The sequence below is a fragment of the Schistocerca nitens genome, chromosome 1, assembly GCF_023898315.1.
Source record: "Schistocerca nitens isolate TAMUIC-IGC-003100 chromosome 1, iqSchNite1.1, whole genome shotgun sequence".
Classification (NCBI taxonomy): Eukaryota; Metazoa; Arthropoda; class Insecta; order Orthoptera; family Acrididae; genus Schistocerca; species Schistocerca nitens.
This window is the reverse complement of record NC_064614.1, coordinates 1,001,218,642-1,001,240,917: the sequence shown is the minus strand read 5'-3', so window position 1 is coordinate 1,001,240,917 and position 22,276 is coordinate 1,001,218,642. Positions and strand designations below refer to the sequence as shown.

The following is a 22,276-nucleotide window of genomic DNA, read 5'->3' as shown; positions in this document are numbered from 1 at the left end:
TGAGATAGATACTGGGAATATCTAAGTAGATACTGGGAATATCTAATTTCTCATAACCTGAGTAAGAAAAAAGTATAAGCACTTGGAAAGTGCAAATTGAAAAAGATGGACAGGGAGGAAGGGGAAGGCAGAAAACAGAACCGTGGGTGATACTGAAGTGAACAGTAACAAAGGATAAAAAGGAAAGAAAGACCAAAGTGGGGAGAAAAAGATGTTGACACAGAAATGTAGTGGTCCTGTGGGCAAAAATTGCTACAGTGGGTTGGTGATCTGTTCCTCTGGTTTGTCAAGATGACATTCAGCTCTCTCACCTGTGTATTGGAGGCTTTGATAGATTCATGAGGGCTATGTGGTACTGTCAGAGCAGTGATTTGGCTGCAGTAAGATGGATGCTGCTCATGAAAACTCTTCACTGTTCTGACAAGCTGAGAGCAGATACATGTATGCACAACCCTCAGGCGACACATTTTTCTGACACTGACCCACAGCATTTGTGTTCAATAAGTATAGTCAGGTGTTGGTCTCTGACTCGTGTGAAGTGATGCTGGACTGCTGCTGGGTGACGGTGCAGTGACTCTGTAGGACTGACCCACTGGGAGGCATCTGCATATGAATCTCGGACCTGCATTTGACTGGCAATGACCGACACTGGTGAGTGTCCAATCAGTACGGAGACTAGGAGGGCCTCAGTTCAACTCTGGGCTCACCAGATGGCAGCTGGAACCCGTTTGGCCTAAGGCTTTAAATAGAGATTGGAGTTTGTGTTGGACTTCCGGTATAGGATCACTTGGTAGAGTTTATAGGTGGAGGAGTCAGATAGTGGGCGGAGGCCTTCTGCTAGGCAGTCACTACAATTCATGTCCGCCCCCGGTAGCTGAGTGGTTCGATTCCCAGCTGGGTCGGAGATTTTCTCCGCTCAGGGACTGGGTGTTGTGCTGTGCTATTCATCAACATTTCATTCCCATGGACGCGCAAGTCGCTGAAATGGCGTCAAATCGAAAGACTTGCACCTGGCGAACGGTCTACCCGATGGGAGGCCCTAGTCACACGACATGACGTGACTACAATTCATAACAACATTGGTGAGACCTTTGTCTGCAGGTAAGATGATTAGGTCAGGATTTGTTTTGAGGTTGCTTATGGCTTTTCTTTCTTCTACTGAAAGGTTGGTGTTCTGAGGAAAAGACTTGGCGAAGGATGGTGAGGTAAGTTGGAGGTAAGGAATTTCTGAAAGGTGACTAGCAGGTCTTTAGGTGGGAGGGGCGAGGATCACAGTTGGATGGTGCTATGAACTGGAAGAGGCAGGGTTCAATTTTGGAGTTCCAGTGGTTTTTGTTGGAGGGAATGGTGTCAAAGAAATGCTTCCATTGTAGGGTTTGGGAGAAGGCATAATACATACGAGTATTTAATCCTCAGTTAACTCATTGTCAGAAACACTGACTGAAATTTGGATGCTATAGCTGTCTTTCTATAATGATTGTTGTTGTACCAATTTTCACATTTATATTCATGGCACAAGCACTTTTTTCATTCATATGCTGCATATGACCAGTGCATTGTGCAAAAACTGTAATAACAAACAAGCAGAACAGAAAGGCAGCTGCACATCCAAATTACACTCAGCATTTTTAATGATGTGCTAACTGAAGAATAAATATGAGTTAGGCCAGTCAAAGATGAACAAAAGCCCACAACACCCATTGGCATAAATAAAAATATACAAAAAATTGCTGATTGCTGTATTTCTTAAAATAAAGCGTAAACCAATAAAACAATGATGGAAACCATGAGTGAAGGCTTTGGGATGAAGAGGATTGCTGGGTCTGATCATGGTGCTATAGAGGTTTGGGAAAGATCACATGATATTAGGAAACTGTCGACTCCAGTGGAAAATTTAATTACTGGCTACTAACTTTTCAGCAGAAGTTCTTCACAAGTCAACAAAACCATTTAAGTTTGTTAGTTACCAGTTAATCACCCATACTAAGAATCTGATTTCTTCCAAGTAAGACTGCTGTGTCTTTTCTGGCTAGTGAAAAACTGACATTGCAAATATCATGCATTAGCTATCATCAAGTGCATTACTGTGTGTCGTATTGCAACAAGAAATTTTATACAATTTTTTCTGTAGGCATTTGGGCTTGATGTAAAAAATACTACAAAATTAAATAACGTTAATACTATCTATAGCTCATACATTTTAGGCACCATTGCAGTAGTGTCATATACAATAAATTTTAACTATAAAGTTTTCAGAAATAGTACTGCATTGTAATATATGAAAACAGATACAGCTCACTTAAAGTAAGCTTTTATTAGTAGCATATGTACCACACTCTTGAAGGAATAGAGTATGCCAGTTCATTGTATTGTATAATTTATCTCATGATGTAATTTTACTGTTAAATATATTTTCAAATTTCAATTAAATCCACTTATGAGCATTAATGCTAATAAAACATGAGCTAATTCTCTAGAGCAAGATATTAACACTGCAATTACCTTTATCTCATCACCAATAGAATACAAATTTTATTTGATATTTTAGTATATCTGTTTTATCGTGCATGAATGAAATGGAAGTCACCTGTAGTACAGAAGAAATAAGAAATGAAAGTCAGAATGAATTAAAATACTGTTAAATATAATGGAAACATCTCAGACAAAAGAGCAATTTCTGAGTTTATGCATCTGTCACTATACTTCAGGTTTTCCTGTTTCAGGACTTGTAAGTGGACAACCCAATCGCAAATACTGCTAAAAGTGCTTGGAGTTTAGTTAATTTATACAATTAAAAGTTACTTGCTGATTTTTATATTATAAAATTACAGCATTTTTTCTTTTGTCTCAATTTCAGCTCCATGGATCACTTCAGGACCTGAAGATGTAGTAGTGCCATTAAACTCTGGCTTATCACTTGACTGTGAAGCTAAAGGTTATCCAGTACCATCTATCCACTGGGAATTCAAGGCTGAAAATGGTTCTGTCAGGTTACTGCCAAGTAAGTAGTTTCTTCATTTTAATGTACATAAAATTATGACTGCTATGGCTTGTAGCTAACAGTTACTCATTATCAGATGATGATGTTATGGAATCAGTTCCAGCGTGTCATCTAAATGTGTATTAAGATATTCCTATGTCACATAACTTAATTTAATTAAAAAGTACTTTATATAAGAAACAATGGAAGGAAAAGATTGAAAATGATTACTCAGTGCCCTCACTCTGTACTCAGGTACATTAGTTTGGTGCTCTTCAGCTGATTTTTTAAAAAAATGTTATAACTGTCACTGATACAATTTATTCTCAAAGATAAAATGTAAGAACAGATAAATTAAACACTTTAAGGAAGAACAGTAGCCTTTTTCAAAGTATTTGCTTTCCTCCTAACATATTTGTGTATACACACACACACACACACACACACACACACACACACACACACACACACAGGGGTTGGACAAAAATACGGAGCCACCACAAGGGATGCCTGCTTAACCATAAATAAAAATACTAGACAACCCTGCAGGCTATTGTATTTGACTGCTAACGGCACCTATGCAACTTCCTCAATATGTTGGAAGTGTCAGTCATGGTCAGAACAGAGTTCTGCACAGTTATGAGTGCATTATACTGGAGCTAAGTAAATTCCAATGTGGGCAAATTGTTGGTGCTTGTGTGGTGGTTGCTTCTATAACCTAAGTAGCCAAAGTGTTTGACGTTGCAAGAGGCATAGTATCTAAGGTTTATATTGCACATACAGGAAAAGCAGAAAAATGTCATTCACTAAGTCAGATTGTGGATGAGAGTGTGTGTTGAATGATCATGACCTATGTTTGCTGAAGAGGACTGTGACAAAAAATAAAGGGCCAACAGCTGCAAAAGTCATTGCAGAACTGATTGCCACACTCATGAACTCTTTTAGCACCAAAACAACATGATGTGAGTTCCATAGGCAGGAAATTGCAGGGTGAGCATGAATTACAAAACCAGTTTTCAGTTATGTAAATTATGATAACAGGGAAACAAGCTGCTGAAGCCATAAAACTTGGACTATGGAGCAATGGAAGTAAGTCATTTGGTTGGATGAGTCTTGATCCATACCGTTTCCAATTTATGTCTCAGTTTACATCCCAAGAGTGAAATATGATAGGGATTTGGTGATAATTTGAACAGCCCTATCATTTTATTCTAAGGTCCACATGGCTACTCTGCAAGGTTGCAGGGAGAGCTCCTACCTGTGCAATTCAGAAAAGCTGGGCAGAATACTACCATGGGGTAGGAGTAGGGTGGGGAGGATAGTATGTAACATTCCTCATTTCAGGGTATGATGAGAGATAGTTGAAACCCTGGCAGAGAATGTGATTCAATTACTTAGGTCCTGGGTGGTACTTATTCATGAAAGGAATTTTCCTTTGTGGCTGCATGGTGACACTTCAGTAGGTGATGGATGACTGGAGAGATAAGGCATGGAAAAATCTGTTTCTGTACAAGGTTAGAATGGTAATTTCAATCTGTGAAGGCCTCAGTGAGACTCTTGGTGTATTTTGAGAGGGGACACTCATCACTACAGGTGCAATGACCACAGGTAGCTAGGCTGTGTGGAATGGACTTTTTGGTGTGGAGTGGCTGGCAGCTGTCAAAGTAAAGGTATTGGGGGTGGTTGGTAAGTTCAGTATGGACAGAGGTACTGATGTAGCCATCTTTGAGGTGGTGGTCAACATCAAGGAAGGTGACTTAACGGGTTGAGGACAATCAGGTAAATGAATGGGGGAGAAGGTGTTAGGGCTCTGTAGGAATGTGGATAAGATGTCCTTGCCCTTGATCCAGATGACAAAGATGTCATCAGTGCATCTCAGCCAGCTGAGAGGTTGGGGATTCTGGCATTCCTCTAAATGGCCCATGAGTAGGTTGGCACTGGATGTAGTTATGCAGGTGCCTGTTGGCATACCATGGATTTGTTTGTAGGTGATGTCTTCAAAGGTGAAGTAATTGTGGGTGAGGATATAGATGGTCATAGTGACCAGAAAGGAAGTTGTTGGTTTAAAATCAGTTGGGTGCTTGGGAAGACAGTGTTCAATAGCAGCATTACAGATGAGCATGGCACCATGTGGTAAAGGAACAGGAACTGTGGAGAGTCAGTGGAGGAAATGGTTGGTATCTTTTCTGTAGGAGGGCAGGTTATGGATTACAGTCTGATGGTGTTGGTCTGTGACAGCAGAGATCCTCTCAGTAGGGCACAGTATCCTGCATGGTTGGGTTTGTAGATACAATGAAGGCTTTCATGACTGGATGTTTCAGCTGCTGAGAATTCTTCTGGGTTGTATGGCCATAGTCCATGGAACTCTTCAATCCCTAACGTTTCATCCAAGGCAATGTTGGACATATTTGGAGATGCTCCTGGTTGTGCAAGGCTCAGCACAACCAGGAGCACCTCCGAAGATGTCCAGCATAGCCTTGGACGAAATGTTAGGGATTGAAGAGTTCCATGGACCACAGCCATATAACCCAGAAGAATTCTCAGCAGCTGGGTTTATAGACTTTAGGAAGCATTTAGAAGTTAGAAGTGCATGGAGTGGTAGGGGGTGAGAAGAGAGAGAGAGAGACTCCAGGGGTAGGTCCTGGGATGGGACTAAGGATATGAGGAGAGACTGGAGATTCTGTTCAATTTCTGGAATGGAATCTTTTTTTTTTGTGCCTGTCTGTGACTCAACATCTTCACTATATGGTGAGTAGCAATCTATTCTTTGATAATAATATTGGCACTATTCCATCCTGGATTTTCTACTGTTTGATTTTATTTTGAGCAGATGGTTAGAGAACCAACTTGTGAAGGTAACATCTTATTCTTCTTAACAACTAACAGATCTGAGCTTATTGGATCATTTAACATAGAGGAATGTATCAATGATCATAAGGCTGTGATAGCAACTACGACCATGGGTTTTACAAGGGGTGTTAAGAAAAGTAGGAAGACATTTTTGCTTAGCAATAGTGACAGCATACTAATTGCAGAGTACCTGAATAGTCAAAATCAAATATTCAATGCTGAGGACAAAGATGTGGAGCACAAATGGAAACATTTTGAAAACACTGTTCAATACACATTAGAAAAGTAAGTTTAGGGGAAGGTATTAAGGTATGAGAAAGACCCACTGTGATTTAATAGCCATGTTAGAAAACTGTTACATAAATAAAGAGAACTTCATCACATATTCCAGAGAAGTCAAAACGTAGCTGACAAACAAAAGCTGAATGACATTAAGGAGAGCAATGGGAGAAGTGTTCAATGACTTTAAAAGTAAAATTTTTTCAACCAATCTGTATAAAGGCCTTAAGAGGTTTTGGTCTTATGTAACATCAGTAAGTGGTTCAAAATCCTTTATTTGTTTTCTCAGGGACCATTCTGACACCAAAATGGAAGATAATAGATGGAAGGCCAAAGTACTGAAATCAGCATTCTGAAATTGTTTTGCCACAGAAGATTGTAGCACAGTCTGTCCTTCTAATCATTGTACCAATGTCAAAATGGAAGATACTGATAACTGATAATGGCACAGAAAAGCAACTAAAATTACTTACTAATGGAAAGGTATCAGGAGCAGATGAGATAACTATAAGATTCTACAAAGATTATGCAAAAGAACTTGTCCCCTGTCTAACAGCAGATTATCAGAGATCACTCAAGCAATGAAGGGTACCTATTGACTGGATAAAAGTGCAGGTCATTCCATTTTCAAGAAGGGTCATAGGATAGATGCAGATAATTAGAGGCCTATATCACTGACGTCTATTGTAGAGTTATGGAACATGTTTTATGCTCAAGAATTATGATGTTTTCAGAGAACAAAAATCTCCTCTATGAAAATCAACATAGGTTCTGCAAACATAAATCTTGCCAAACACAGTTTTCTCTGTTCCTCCATGAGATTCATAGTGCTGTAGTGGTGCTCAGGTTGATGCTGTGTTTATTGCCTTCAGGAAGGCATTTGACACCATACAGCACTAGTAATTAATGAAAAGAAAAGAAGCTTATCAAATGTCATATGAGATTTGTGAATGAATTCAAGACTTACTTTCAGATAAAACTCAATATGCTGGTCTTAACGGAACAAAATTGGCAGATATAAAGGTAATTTACAGATTACCCCAAAGAAGTGTGATAGGTCCATTACTGTTTAGAATGTATGTAAATGATCTAGTAGAAAGTATTAAAAGCTCTTTAAGACTATTCACTGTTGATGTGGTTGTCTGTAGAAAATCAACAACACCAGAATACTGATCTGAATCATAGAATAACCTGCAGAGGATTGATGAATGGTGCAGGCTCTGATGTATGTAAATGCAACATATTATGCATACATAGGGAAAGAAATCCAGTGCTGTGTAACTAGACTATTTATGAGAAAATGCTGGAAACAGTATCACTGTACACTATCTAGGAGTAACTATCCAGAGTGAACTTAAGTGAAACAACCACATAAAACAAATAGCAGGAAAATCAGACACCAGACTGAAATTCATAGAAAGAATCTTAAGGAAACTCATCCATGAAGGGAGTGGCTTATAAGGCATTTGTTCAACTGATTCTTGAATACTGTTAATCAATGTGGGAACCTCACCAGGTAGGACTGATGGAAGAGCTCGGGAAGACCCAATGAAAAGAGGCGCGATTCATCAAGGGGCTGTCTGGTCAGCATGAGAGCATTACTGAGATGCTCAACAAGCTCCAGAGACAGATTTTGTGAGAGACTTGTTGTGCTCCATAAAGGTTTACTATAGAAATTTCAAGAGAACACTTTCCAGGAAGAATGAGACAACATATTACTTCCTCCAACATACATCTCGTGGAATTACCATGACTAGAAATTGGAGCAAATGTGGAGGCTTACAGACAATCATTCTTCACATGTACCATTCATGAGTGGAACAGGGAAGGGGGGATCAAATAGTGGTACAGAAGTACCTTCTGCCACACACTGTTAGGTGGCTTGCAAAATATGTTGTAAACATAGATGAGCTACCACAACCAGAGCATGTGGTATTTCCAGTGTTGATTATTCATGACATTTATTCATGACACTGCCAACAGAGTGTACTGCCTGGAGTTACCTGCAAGTTGAGGTCACTACATCTCTCTCTCTCTCTGTCTCTCTCTCTCTCTCTCTCTCTCTCTCTCTCTCTCTCTCTCTCACACACACACACACACACACACACACACACACACACACAAATGATAATATTATTAATAAATTTAACTGATCTGAGCTAGGAAATGTCTGCTGGATCGAAATGCCGCTCCACTTTTTACTCATAATGAGTTTCCACTGGGGCTGGATGCTGGTGAGTCAGCTCATCTGGGTGGGCAGCAGTAAGTCAATTTCCAGGTTAGTGGCATTGCTTTGGATAATACTGCAATGCAGGTGGCTGTGGTGTAGTGGGTGTTCTGTGTCCAGTTGATGCATTGTGTTTTCATGGCAACTTCTGCACTTCGATAGGCTGGCTTGCTGTGGTTGATACACTACTGTATCTGCAGAGAGTGAGTGTCCTATCATTTTGTCCCATAATTGTGTATGAGTTTTTGAAGGGAACTTCCAGTGATCTGCACAGTGGGTTGCATTGGAGGAATTAGATTAGATTAGATTAGATTAGATTAATACTTGTTCCATAGATCATGAATACGACACTTTGTAGTGGTGTGGAACATGTCAGGTTAATAAAGGATGTCTGTACAAGATATTACATTACACAAAATATTGCATGACACTAATGTTTAAGTTGTTTTTGTTGGTTTTTTTCCCTTAATTTATATCTGAAAATTCAGCCAATGAGTAGAAGGAGTTGTCATCTAGAATTTCTTTTAATTTATTTTTAAATGTTAGTTGGCTGTCTGTCAGGCTTTTGATGCTGTTTGGTAGGTAACCAAAGACTTTTGTGGCAGCATAATTTACCCCTTTCTGTGCCAAAGTCAGATTTAACCCTGCATAGTGAAGATCATCCTTTCTCCTGGTGTTATAGCTATGCACACTGCTATTACTTTTGAACTGGGTTGGATTATTAACAACAAATTTCATAAGTGAATATATATACTGTGAGGTTACTGTGAGGATCCCTATATCCTTAAATAGATGTCTGCATGATGACCGTGGGTGGGCTCCAGCAATTATTCTGATTACACGTTTTTGAGCAATGAATACTTTTCTACACAACCATGAATTACCCCAGAACATGATGCCATACAAAAGCAGTGAATGAAAGTAGGCATAGTAAGCTAATTTACTGAGATTATTATCAACAAAATTTGCAATAACCCTAATAGCATACGTAGCTGAACTCAGACGTTTCAGCAGACCATCAATGTGTTGCTTCCAGTTTAACCTCTCATCAATGGACACACCTAAAAATTTTGAAAATTCTACCTTAGCTACAGACTTCTGTTCAAAGTCTATATTTATTACTGGAGTTGTGCCATTTACCTTACGGAACTGTATATACTGTGTTTTATCAAAATTTAAAGAGAGTCCGTTTGCTGAGAACCACTTAATAATTTTGTGAAAAACATCATTTACAATTACATCACTTAGTTCTTGGTTTTTGGATGTTATTACTATACTTGTATCATCAGCAAAAAGAACTAACTTGGCATATTCATCAATGTGGAATGGTAAGTCATTAATGTATATCAAGAATAGTAAAGGACCTAAGACTGCCAAGACTCTGGAAACCAAATTAGTCTATTTTATGTGCCATGTAGTTCCACTAGTTGAATAGCTTCAGTTTGCCTCTGGCGTTCTGCTGTGTAATTTTGAGTAGAAAACAGTGGGTGGCATTCCGTTTGAAAAACTTTTCTGGTAGACAGAAAGGTTTGTCATACACCAGCTCTACTGGGGAGGCCTTTTAATGCACTGTGGAATCCCAGCAGCACTACTGGGAAGGCATATACACAAATCTGCCATGTGGCCTATTACAGAGGCATTAAAGAAATATTTTAAGCACTCTCCAGTGCCATTTGCAACTGCATGAAAGCGGGAAGCTTTTTCATGTGTATCCCATATCGTCAGGCCATTGTGGAAAATATTTCTGCCTCCACTGCTGACCCTGGTTGAAAGTCACTTGCTCGGGCTGCCAAAATGTGAACTCCAACTTCAAAGTGAACACACACACCACTTTCTCAGTAGTTTGTTTTTTTGGTGGGAATATCTGATCATCTGATATAAACGTCAATCATCGTGGGGTGTTATGGTAGATCTGTGTGATCTGGAGCGAGAATTGCACTTCTAGGATGTCAAAATTTCTAAGTGGAACTTGTATGTGCTGTGCTGCTTTACACTTCTGGCAGGGCATGCAGATCTGAGACCATGTATGGCAGTCCTGTATACTGGATCATGCAAATGCAGCATTAATAGTGCCTTCACAGTGAGATGGTAGTGGTTATGGTATGGGATGTGGCAAGTGCTGCAGTTATTCTAGACAAATTACATGGAACCTTATCGTAATTCACCAATGTTGCCTGCAGTAGCATGCCGTGCTTGGTACACGGCCCAGAGAAAGAAAGAAAGAGAGAGAGAGAGAGAGAGAGAGAGAGAGAGAGAGAGAGGATCCAATGCTGTATGATCAATGAGCAGCAAACAATAACTGTCCCTGTTCCCACTCCACTGTCTTGCTTTCTTGTTGGCTCATTCCTCGTCGTCCACCAGCTTGATGCACATGCCTTGCTTAGCCATTGGTCAAAGAAATTGCTTGCTGATCCCAGTGCTAGCCACAATATTTATCAGAGAATGATAGTTGGAGGGGTCACAGTGATGGCTCACATAACACAGGTTCCCAGATGACTGAGTCCAGATAGTATGTAATGGGGTGTTGGCAAATAGGTATAAAAGGAGGATGGTTAGCATGAGGCTTGTCTGGAATGCTCCAGATGCTGCCTGTAGTTTATCAGTCCTATGATAGATGTGCAACCATGCACTTTGGAACCTGTGAGGACAGAATGGAGTGGCACATGGGATTCAGCAGCTTGAGTTAACAAACTGTGGTAAGAGCTTAACCACCCCAGGTACTGATGCCTCATTGCAGACTATTTTCAGGTTTGGTATGTTGTAGGAGAGGAAATGTGTTCAGTTCAGCTGCTGGATGTGTACCAGTCACAGAAACACGAAACCCAGAAATTTCATTTAGTTAACACTGATGACAAATTTAGCTAGATGTAGGTGGATTATGTAGTCATCAAACCTTTAGAAAAGTATGCACAGATGTCTTTTGCATTCTTCTGATGACAATGATGCCAGCAACATCTCACCAATATACCAAAGAAGAAGTCCAGTTCCCACAAAACTTCATTGATAAAGTATTGAAAAGTTTTTGCCACATTCTATGCATTATACAGTGAGTATGGGAATTCAAACAGTCCAAAGGGCATAGTTATTTCAGTTTTCTGGAGGTACTCTATTGTCACACTTTGAGAGAACAATGTGTCACACCAAGTGACAAGCAAAATATCTAATGTGACATGCCGGTTGGCAACTGTCCAAGCTAAGAGTCCTCTACAATCACTAAAGGGGTGCAAACTGTCTAGTTTCTTTGGTACCAGATGAAGAGGGGGGAGGGGATCCCAGTTTCTTTATGAGGGTTATACTGTGCCTGCTTGGATCACTACATGGAATTATGTTTTACAAGGCAAAGTTTACGGGGCAGTAAATGGCTGGGCTGCAAGAAAACATGAGGATCCTGGAATGATCCTGATATGATGAACTGTTAACTGGTGAGGTGATGACAGCATTCTGGCAGGTTACATGATCGATGAGAACTGGTTTAGTAGGGACGCCAGTGGTGGCAGCTTACAGTGAGGAAGCATACCAATGGTTCGATGTACTGTGTAGGCTTGCATACAGCCTTCAGTGATATTTGACCTGGTTCAAATTGGAAGCATTCCTCTCATGTAGGATGAGGTCATAGAAGGACAGCAAATTCTGCTCAATGATAGTGTGGGTCCGTCTGCAATGATAAATCATCAATTGAATGGCCTTCAGAAACCAATACTTCAGAAACCAAATCTGTGAGCCAATATGTAGCTTGTATTTACAGCTACTATGTCATAATTTGTATGTAATAATTGTTCCATTGCAATTGCCTGGGAAACACACACATGCCTGCCTGCCAGATGTGGGAAGCTTCAATTTGTGTTTCCTGTCCAGGAACACAGTGATCTACACCTACTTGCTCTGTTGTAAAAATGATGGTGGTAAAAACACATATCCCAATCTGGTAATGGGAAGATGCACCTGCTGTGGTTGGCAATCTAGTGCCTGGTCATTCACTTTCAGGTTTGTGTGAATGTGGCAACATCTGTTGTTCCACTGCAGATAGCCCTCTGCTTCCAGCCATGTTTGTAGCTGCTCCCGGTATTGCTGTTGCAGCACAGCCATCTTTTCCACGTGCTGCCACTGCTGATCGAACAGTAGCTGCTACTGCTGTTGTATCAGTTGCTGCTGGTACTGTAATTGTTGCTGTAGATGTTACATCAGTTCTTATTGTTGTAAATGTTCCACAATACATCATTTTGTCGGTACTTAATATGTTGATATGTTTCAAAGATAAATAACTACTACCACATGCACTATTAATGACATACTGGCTATTTCATGTAATGTACATCCAACAACTGCACACATACTGCTGCTTGTGGCACAGTAGGTAGTGGTCTACTGCCACTGGAGAGCACAGTCTTTTAGGTGTTGATCATTCATGACTTTGCAGCAGATATGTGCAGAGCAACCTAAAAGTTGAGGGCACTGGAAATATAAATGTGAGTTAAATGAGTGTAAGACAGACCCTTTATAGAGTTACAATATCACCAACAGAAATAGACAGTGCTTAGTATAAACTTATTGTAACCAGAACACATGCTTCAGAATCGGGAGAAAAAGAAAATATATCACCAAGTACAGTAGAGGCTATCATGGATTAATTCAAGGTTTGGGCAAAAGAAATGAAGCTGTTAATAGAACAGAATGCAGTAAAAATGGCAGCTCAAGTCAGTCATAAAAGAGTATACCATTACGTTTGCATAGAGTGGATAATAATGTATCTATAGGTAGCTGTCAGCAATTTTACTTTATAAGTATAAAAAAATGAGAGAAATTATCTGAATAGAAGGCAAGTCAAGCAGAGAAATGTGTTTGTGAGTGTAAAAGAGACTAAGAAATTGGAATATATATCGTGTATCACGAGAGACTCATGAGAGACACGAAGTTGTGCAAAATTCAGAATTGATGACTGGTTGTACCCTGCCTGACAGAATGCAGATTAGATCAAAATAAAATTATTTAGCTTATAAATGATGAAAATGTCAAATTTAATGAAAAATGCACCCATTAATGCACTAAAGAAGAAAATATGAAAAGGTACAAGTGTAAGTAATGATGTCTGAACACATGTTCATCCTGTTCCTTCATCTTGTTAGTGTTTTCCATATGCTCCTTTCTTAGCTCAGTCTGTGGTGAACTTTGTCATCCCTTATTTTATCAGTCCACCAAATTTTCAACATTTCTCCATAGCACCATGTCTCATATCCTTCAGTTATCTTATATTCCAGCCTTCCCAGTATCTGTGCTTCAAACATACATTCTCAGGATTTTTTCCTCAAAAAAGGGCTGTGTATGGTACCAGTAGACTTCTCTTGGCCAATAATACCCACTTTGCCTGTGTTAGCCTGCTTTCTATGTCCTCTTTGCTTTGTATGTCAAAGGTTACTTTGCTTCTAAGGTAGCAGAATTCCTTCACTTTGTTTACTTCATGATCACCAATTTTAATGTTAAGTTTTTCACTATTCCCATTTTTGCTACTTCTCATTACTTTTATCCTTTTCTGGTTTAGTCCCAATCCATATTCTGTATTCATTACACTGTTAATTCCATCCAACAGATCCCGTAATTCTTCATAACTTTCAGTGAGGATGGCAATGTCATCATCCGCAAATCTTGTCATTAATATCCTTCACCCTGAATTTTAATCCCACTCTTCAACCTTTCTTTTATTCCTGTCATTGCTTCTTCTCTGTATAGATTGAACAGTAGGGATGAAAGGCTGCATCTGTGTCCTGTTTCATTCTTAGTTTTCCTGTCTTATAGTTGCACCCTGGTTCTCTTACATAATGTATATCAACCATCTTCCTCTATAGTTTACTCCTATTTTCTCAGAATTTAGAACATATCTCACCATTTGACCTGTCAAGTGCTTTTTCTGAGTTGACAGGTCCTATGAATGTGTCTTGATTTTCCTTTAGTCTTCCTCTTGTTAATCAAGTGCAATGTCAGAACTGATCATCATCTAATAGTTCCACAATTAGCTTTTCCATTCTTCTGTATATTATTCTTGTCAGCAACTTGAACGCATGAGCTGTTAAGCTGATTGTGTGATACTCCCACACTTATCTGTCCTTGTTATCTTTGGAATTGTGTAGATGGAATTTTCCAAAAGTCTAATCATATATTGCCAGTCTCGTATATTCTACACACCAGCTTGAATAGTTGTTCAGTTCTCACTTCCCCTATTCATTTTAGAAATTCTGATAGATGTTATCTATCATTTCTGCCTTATTTGATCTCAAGTCTTCCAGGGCTCTTTTAACTTCTGACTCTAATACTGGAAACCTTGTGTCTTCCATTTAGACTCCAATTTCTTCTTCTATAACATCACCAGACATGCCCTTCTCCTCATATAAGCCTTCAATTTACTCTTTCCATCCATTCTCCTCTGTGACTAACAAAGGAATTTTCACTGCACTCTTAATATTATCAGTTTTGCTCTTAATTTTCCCAAAGGGTGTTCTGAGTTTTCTATGTGTTGAGCCAGTCCTTGCTTTTTCAATTTGTCCATGTCTTTTCTGCAACCATTTCACCTTGGCTGTCCTCTTCCTATTTATTTCATTCCTAAGGAGCTTATATTGCTGTATTCCTGTCTTTCCCTGAACATTTTTGTACTTCCTTCCTTTGCAGGTCAGATGAAGTTTTCCTTCTGTTTCCCAGGATCTGCCTTGTACCTGTGGTTGTCAGTCCAACGTGTGACTGTCTTTTTTAGAGATGTCTCTTGGTAGGCCCTTCCCAGCAATCCAGATTGGGGGCTTATCTGGAATCTTTTGCCAATGGGGAGATCATCATGACACTTTTTCAGTTACCGGAAACATATCCTGTAGATACACATTGTGTGCCTTTAATGCAGTGATTTACAATGCCTTCTGAGTATTCATTTTATTGATCATTAGTGATTCTTCCACCTTTTAGGGGCAGTTTCCCATCCCAAGGGCAAGAGATTGCCCTGCTCCTCTGCCCTACTTGAGAAGGCTGTAGACAGAATAGGGGTGACTTCATATACCAGAAGTCCTTGGCTCTAATTGCTGATGAGAACTATCCTATCATGCCATTACTCATAATTTAAGCAGTGCTTGGGTTAGGACTCAGGACATTTTTTTACTAGTCAAGGGTGCCACCACTAGATCATGGGTTATTGAATATATGTTTGATACAATTACATACACCCTGTAGGCCAACCCAGTATTTAATATCAAACAAAGAAGTGGATGTTTATGTGGTACCAGAGTTACCACAAACTGTACCACTCAAAGACATGTTATTCTGTAGTTGAAGTAAGAACTGTGAAGTCTTGTGAAAAAAAATTGTATATGTGAAGCATGCTCTTAAAAATACAGAGTGGAATCGTATGCAAATCTGATGAGGATTAGAAGAAATAATAATGATTTGTGTGATCCAAGCCTGGAAAGGTCCAATAAAAGGTAATCCTGTTCAGTCTTATGACTGATCTAATGTGGTTCACCATGATTTCCTCCACTGTGCTAATCTCTACATCTGAGAGCAGCACTTACATTCAACAGTCTTTTTTTGAATGTATTTCAATTTCTGTCTCCCAGGTTTTATATCTCCATCAAGTACAGGGGTGGCTAAGAATTCAGCTCACAGGCCAAGCAATGGGCTGTATGCCATAGTGCTAAGTGAAACTGCATGTTTCTTCCACCAACATGCCACATTCTATGAGTGGGAGGAGGGATACATTGTGGACATACTATATTTAAATGGCAACGCAGTTGTACTGCATATGACTTGGTTTCATATCTCTTAACAACATAGATCACAAACGGAACAAATTATCAGTATTATTTAATTATTTTTGTCACACTGATGACATAGTACAATTTTTATTTGGTACAAACTGTTGGAACACAGACAGACTATTTCACAAGTTTTTGCACTCCGGTATCCATATAATCATGACTTATTTAGTTTCATGATAGAAAAAAAGCCTTCCACACACATATTCTGACTGAATTATTTTATCACACATGCAAACTCATTTGAAGATGTGGAAACTCTCCCTGAAGAAAACTGTAGATCTGCCAGGCATTATTAATGTAAAAGGATATGTCTTTAAAATGGGACTTAAACTGCAGATCAATCAGTTACATTTGCATATGCATAGGGGTACTTTGAACTGAAAGTGGTCTTGAAAACAGACATTGGATTGGCAGCATCCTCAAAAATGTTTAAGTTATCCTTGTAATTCTTTCAAGTCAACTATCAATTTATGAAATCTCACATTTTCTTTAACATCTGTGAGCTTAAGGGACTGGACTCTGCCTTTTGTTAGAATTTGTCCCTTTTACAGTGCAATTTTTCTTTGTAAATACATCCACATCAAATCAGAAATAAGTTGTTTCTCCCCTTGCAGTGTCTTACCGTGGGCAGTGTGCAGCCTAGTCCACATAAAATGCGAGGTCTGCAATCCATTCCACATGTTCTAATTTTCATTCCTGCACCCTTTTTTCCTTCACAAATCCAATAATAGCAGGCTTTATATTGAAGAATCATTCCAGCCTGCCCCTTGACTTAAGCAACATACTTTATAGTTGTATGTAAAGTCTCCATACTCTTCATTCCATTCCATCAAAAACTGTTGCAACAGACAATAGAATGATGAATGTAACTTCAGAAATTCAGTTCAGTTTTGACACATGCTCCCTGCCTGCAAATTTAGCACAAAGTGCTTCTTGAGGTACAGAACAATAAGCCCCATCTGTTTATAATGGTAAATTTTTGCTCTTTCATTATGAAATAAGTCTTTTAATTTTTTCTGCACAGTGTTAGAATGTTATTTCATAGTAAATTTGCAGTACATGTCAATTATGCAAGTGCATAATAGTTATTGAGAATTCTCAGTCCTCTCTTCTGTCATTCACATTCATTTTTAAGGTTTACGACAGTAAAATTGTAGACTGCCTCTTTCTGTGAAAACAGCCAATGGACCTGTGAATGTCTGTCATATGATGAACAAACAGTGATGTGAACTGAAGAGAGCCGTGTTGGCTGAAAAATGTCGCACAAAAATACCAAATGAAATGTTGTAATGACTACTTCTAGGAAGAAATGAGAGAAGCCAAGACAGAACAACAAATGGCCTGCCTGTGGTCTGCTCATTCTGCATGTATGAAATTTTCCATGCTGTGGCCAGCCCTTGTCTAGTACCATGGAAATTGCTCCCCGCTGTTTTAATACATATCCTATCTCCCAGTCACTTCCTTTAGCTTCCCACCTATTCCTTTCTCACTGATTCTGTGGAGAACCTCCTCATTTCGTATTTCAGCAGACTATTTGCAATGGAGTTATGTAGTCTAGTGGTAAGACATTCAATAAGATCCTATCTAACATAAAGCAAGAAATTAGTAATCCTTAGCAACACAAAAGAAAATTAAAAACATAACTTATTACTCATTCTTTTTACAATTTATCTGAATATGTGGATTCAAGGACTGAAAGGGTCTGTTAGCTACATGACAATCAGCAATGTTTGTTTTATAAAGATGAATGACAAGCAGTAACATACTAGAAATAGGCCTCAGTATTTATGCATGCAAAAAATATTTTGTTTGTAAGATACCATTGTAATTAAGTAAATATTAACATACCATTGGCAGGTAAACAGCAACTATGTTCTAAAACTCAGAAACTAGCAGCTGTTCCCAAAGTAGGAATTTCATTTCTAATTTACTTGGTTTCCTTAGATGGCATTAGTGTGAGCAGCATTCGGAAGTGTAGTGATAATATGTTGTTAATACAGTATATAGATTAAGTATTAATGATGTCTTTGTCTTTTGTTAATGTATATCTTGACTCCACATACATGAAGATTCTCCTCCTTGATGGGGTCTATCGAACATGATTTTAAACTGCAAGTGCTGCTAACAGTAAATGTCCGTTTAGGTCGTTAGGTCGTAGTTATACCCCACTACCCATATGATATTCCATTCCAGCAGTACAATACTTGTTTTGTGTATATGAAATGTATTTTTATAAATTCTAGAAGGAGCTAATACTGAATTATATTCTGTATAAGTTACATGGAAAAAAGGAAGGTGTCGTTTCCTGTGTGAGAGAAATGTTTATTATAAATTAATGGGTAAAAGGAGTAAGCTCACACAGGTGTGATGTTCAAATTAATTATTTCATGGTTTTTGTCAATGTTTTCACTGCTACGATACTGGAAGCTGATGTATTATTATAGAAGACTAGAATAAAGTAAACTTGGAAGCAAGGAAGAAAGGATAATTTGATACTAAAACATCAGAAAGAATACACTTGTACTGTTACAATCTATAACAAACCATGCATTTATCTGTGTGAGATGTGTTGAGTATTTGTACATAAGATTACTGCTTCTTTTCCATTAGCATGAATTTTAAAGAGGTACTGTACCACTTCACAGTGAATGAGTGGTGCGGTGGTAAGACACTGGATTCATAGTGGGGAGGAGTGTGGTCACAACTTCATTTGGCCATCCAGATCTAGGTTTTCTGTGATTTTCCTAAATCACTTAAGGTGAATGTCAGACTGGGCGCTTTGAAGGGGATGAGCAATTTCTTTCACCATCCTTCTGCAACACAATCCTCATTTTAATGGTAGATGCCAGTTCTCAAAGTGTATGCTTTTTAACTTCTATCACGAAATGGGGTTATTTGCTAAAAGAATATGTTATTTGTTATTTTTTTTCAACTAAATGAAATAAAACTGTTTTTGCTATTAAAAAACTTACTTAAAAGAAAGATAACTTTAAAAATATAACTAAACAATCTGACTAATAATTTATATCTAAAAACAAAGATGATGTGACTTACCAAATGAAAGTGCTGGCAGGTCGACAGACACACAAACAAACACAAACATACACACAAAATTCTAGCTTTCGCAACCAACGGTTGCTTTGTCAGGAAAGAGGGAAGGAGAAGGAAAGATGAAAGGATGTGGGTTTTAAGGGAGAGGGTAAGGAGTCATTCCAATCCCGGGAGCGGAAAGACTTACCTTGGGGGGAAAAAGGACAGGTATACACTCGCACACACACATATCCATCCGCACATACACAGACACATGTGCGAGTGTATACCTGTCCTTTTTTCCCCCAAGGTAAGTCTTTCCGCTCCCGGGATTGGAATGACTCCTTACCCTCTCCCTTAAAACCCACATCCTTTCATCTTTCCTTCTCCTTCCCTCTTTCCTGACGAAGCAACCGTTGGTTGCGAAAGCTAGAATTTTGTGTGTATGCTTGTGTTTGTTTGTGTGTCTGTCGACCTGCCAGCACTTTCATTTGGTGAGTCACATCATCTTTGTTTTTAGATATATTTTTCCTATGTGGAATGTTTCCCTCTATTATATTCATATGACTAATAATTTACATTTAAAAAGTGTTGATGGTTCTGTTCTAACCCAACAACACTGTAATTTATTGCTCGAACAGTACACACACACATGGAGGGTAAGGTACACTATAATTAACAATATACAAGTGGCCAGCAGAGCCTGGAACTCTGACCTATGTAGTAATTAGTTCCAACAGGAAGCACAGCTGGCAGGCTGTGCACGCTATTGCTGCTGAACTAGGAAGTGACAGAAACACAAAATTGGTAGTTACAACAGTCTCACAACACATTTTCTTTCAAAAATAATTTTTGTGAACATTATGGCTAATACACAAAATAGCAAGCAAGTTAACTGGAATTCATATGTAATTACCACATGTCAATGGATTAACAGGCACTGTTGAAGCAAGGAGAAGTTGCAATGTCATTGCAAAGTACTTGCAAATCATTGCAGGGGCTGCAGCAGGGATAATGGAGATAACAATTGGGGCATGAGATGCATCATGACTAATACAACTGAACTGTCAGAGCTTCAACCTTATAAAGCCTTACTCACAGAAGAGTGTGTGACTTATTGTCCATTCCTAGTAGCCAAAGAGGCTAATCTGGTTTATGAAATAGTTTTTTTTTACAGTTTCTTCTAATCATTGTATGGGAGTGATTGTCTCTTCCCCCCACCCCCCACCCCCAGCAGTGCCCTTCCTGTAGAAATCACTATGCTTCTTCCTCTCTCCCCACAAACCCTACTGAGAGGAGCTCAGCATAACTTTTACAGACTGTCCGCTGGAAGGAAGGAAGATTAGGGTTTAATGTCCTGTCAGTATCAAGGTCATTAGAGAATGAGCACAAGTTAAGAATGTTTCTAGAATGGGGAAGGAAATCAGCCATGTGCTTTCAAAGGGACCATTCCAGCACCTGCCCTGAGAGATTTTGGAAAATTAGAGGAAACCTAAACCTGAATGGCTGGACATGGACTTGAACCATCATCCTCCCAAATACTGGACCAGAATGCTAACTGCTGTGCCACCTCACTCCATCCCTCTCCTCTGGAAATCTCCCTGCCCTCCCCTCCCTCCCCCTCCCCCTTCAGTTTGGTGATCAAGAGAACAGCATGCCACTGTGTTGGACCTTAATCTTCAGTCTGCTTCTGAACTGTATTTTAGTGTTTCTTCACCTCACTTCCTATAAATCAGTTTTCTGATAAATGAATTAATTAACCAGCTTATAAGATTTAAGAAAACTCCCTCTTCCAGTCAGTCAGTACTAGTACAACTTAAGCTTTCTTTTTCCTATTTAAATTTAGTTTGAGTAAGAATAAATATTTCATAACAATTTAAAAATAGTTAATTAGTAATGCTGATTATAAAATCAGCTTTGCTTTGTTTATGGATTCTCTGACTTTTTCTACATCCTAGAAAGGTCTCCTTCACAGTCAGATCAGTGTAACACAATTAATGACTTATAATATTTATTGCTGTATTTTCTTTCCTGTTGTTTCCTTTTGTTATTTTATTATATGACTGTTGTTCTTTTCTTCATCTGTGTCCATTTTTGAATGAACTGTTATTTGAATACTGAAGTCTCTTTTGTTATCTCTGATTTGTTATCATCACTTTTAACTTTTCGATATTTTGTAACTTGATTGTTTTTTGAAATCTCCTGATTAATTAATGTCTCATACTCTTACTTTATTTATTCTTTGACCTGTAGTTCTCAGTGACTTCTGTGTGTAGTCCTAAAATTTCATTATCTCCAATCCTTTTTTATCAAAGGAACTCTGTATTACAAGAACTGAGGATAGACCACCTTTTGTATATGACTATCAGGTTGCTGTCACCTTAGTCTGATATTTCTTTTCTAGTTTCCTTTTGTTATAATTTAATTTTTGGATATTCCTTTTTTACAAAAATCCTTACATTATAGGTGATGACCTGTATGTAGCAGTACAAGTACGTGGTGGTCCAGAATCTTACATGGAAACATCATGGGTACAAATTGTTGATTTACGTAAATCAGATGCTGGGACATACACCTGCATTGCAGTCAATTCTGAAGGAATGGCCAGTGCTTCAGCAAAAGTTACAATTCATGGATAGGTGAGTATATATATAAGCTGTGGAAGTAGTTTTGAGTTCATTAGAAGTCTGAAACGCTTAGTAACACAGATATCTTAGCTGCATTGGTCACTTCATAAAATAAAATTGTGTATTAAACTCAGTACTATACACACTGTGAAGATGTTAAGGTATAATAATGCCACATGTAATATACCTGTGAAATGATAGGATGGTTTGAGCTTATAGTTGTAGACAGCTAATGTTTTGGTACTACCATGAATTCAAGTACCAGATGTGATATTTGAGGGACTGATCATGTTGACTGCATTTGAGTGACATTATTTCATTCTGAAAACTATCTATCATCATTTCCAAGCCACTATAATACAGGGAAATGGTTCTTATTTTTGAATATCTGGAGGTAATTTATACTGCAGTGCTCTACCATAGTAGGTCTGTAGAATATATAATAACATGATCTGTATCTGTATAAGTGCACATGTTATTCTCACAAAGATGGTAC

At 38.6% G+C, this 22,276-nt stretch overlaps 1 protein-coding gene across 1 annotated transcript in view; it reads left to right on the top strand.

Moving 5' to 3' along the window:
* Positions 1 to 21,796, top strand: part of LOC126195411 (insulin-like growth factor-binding protein-related protein 1) — a 135,409-nt gene extending 113,613 nt beyond the window's left edge. The window contains exons 3-4 of the mRNA XM_049934010.1: positions 2,858 to 3,001; positions 21,620 to 21,796. Of these exons, the coding sequence (XP_049789967.1) occupies positions 2,858 to 3,001; positions 21,620 to 21,792 (317 nt within the window). The 3' untranslated portion in view covers positions 21,793 to 21,796. The remainder of the gene's footprint in view (positions 1 to 2,857; positions 3,002 to 21,619) is intronic.
* The last annotated feature ends 480 nt before the right edge of the window (positions 21,797 to 22,276 follow it).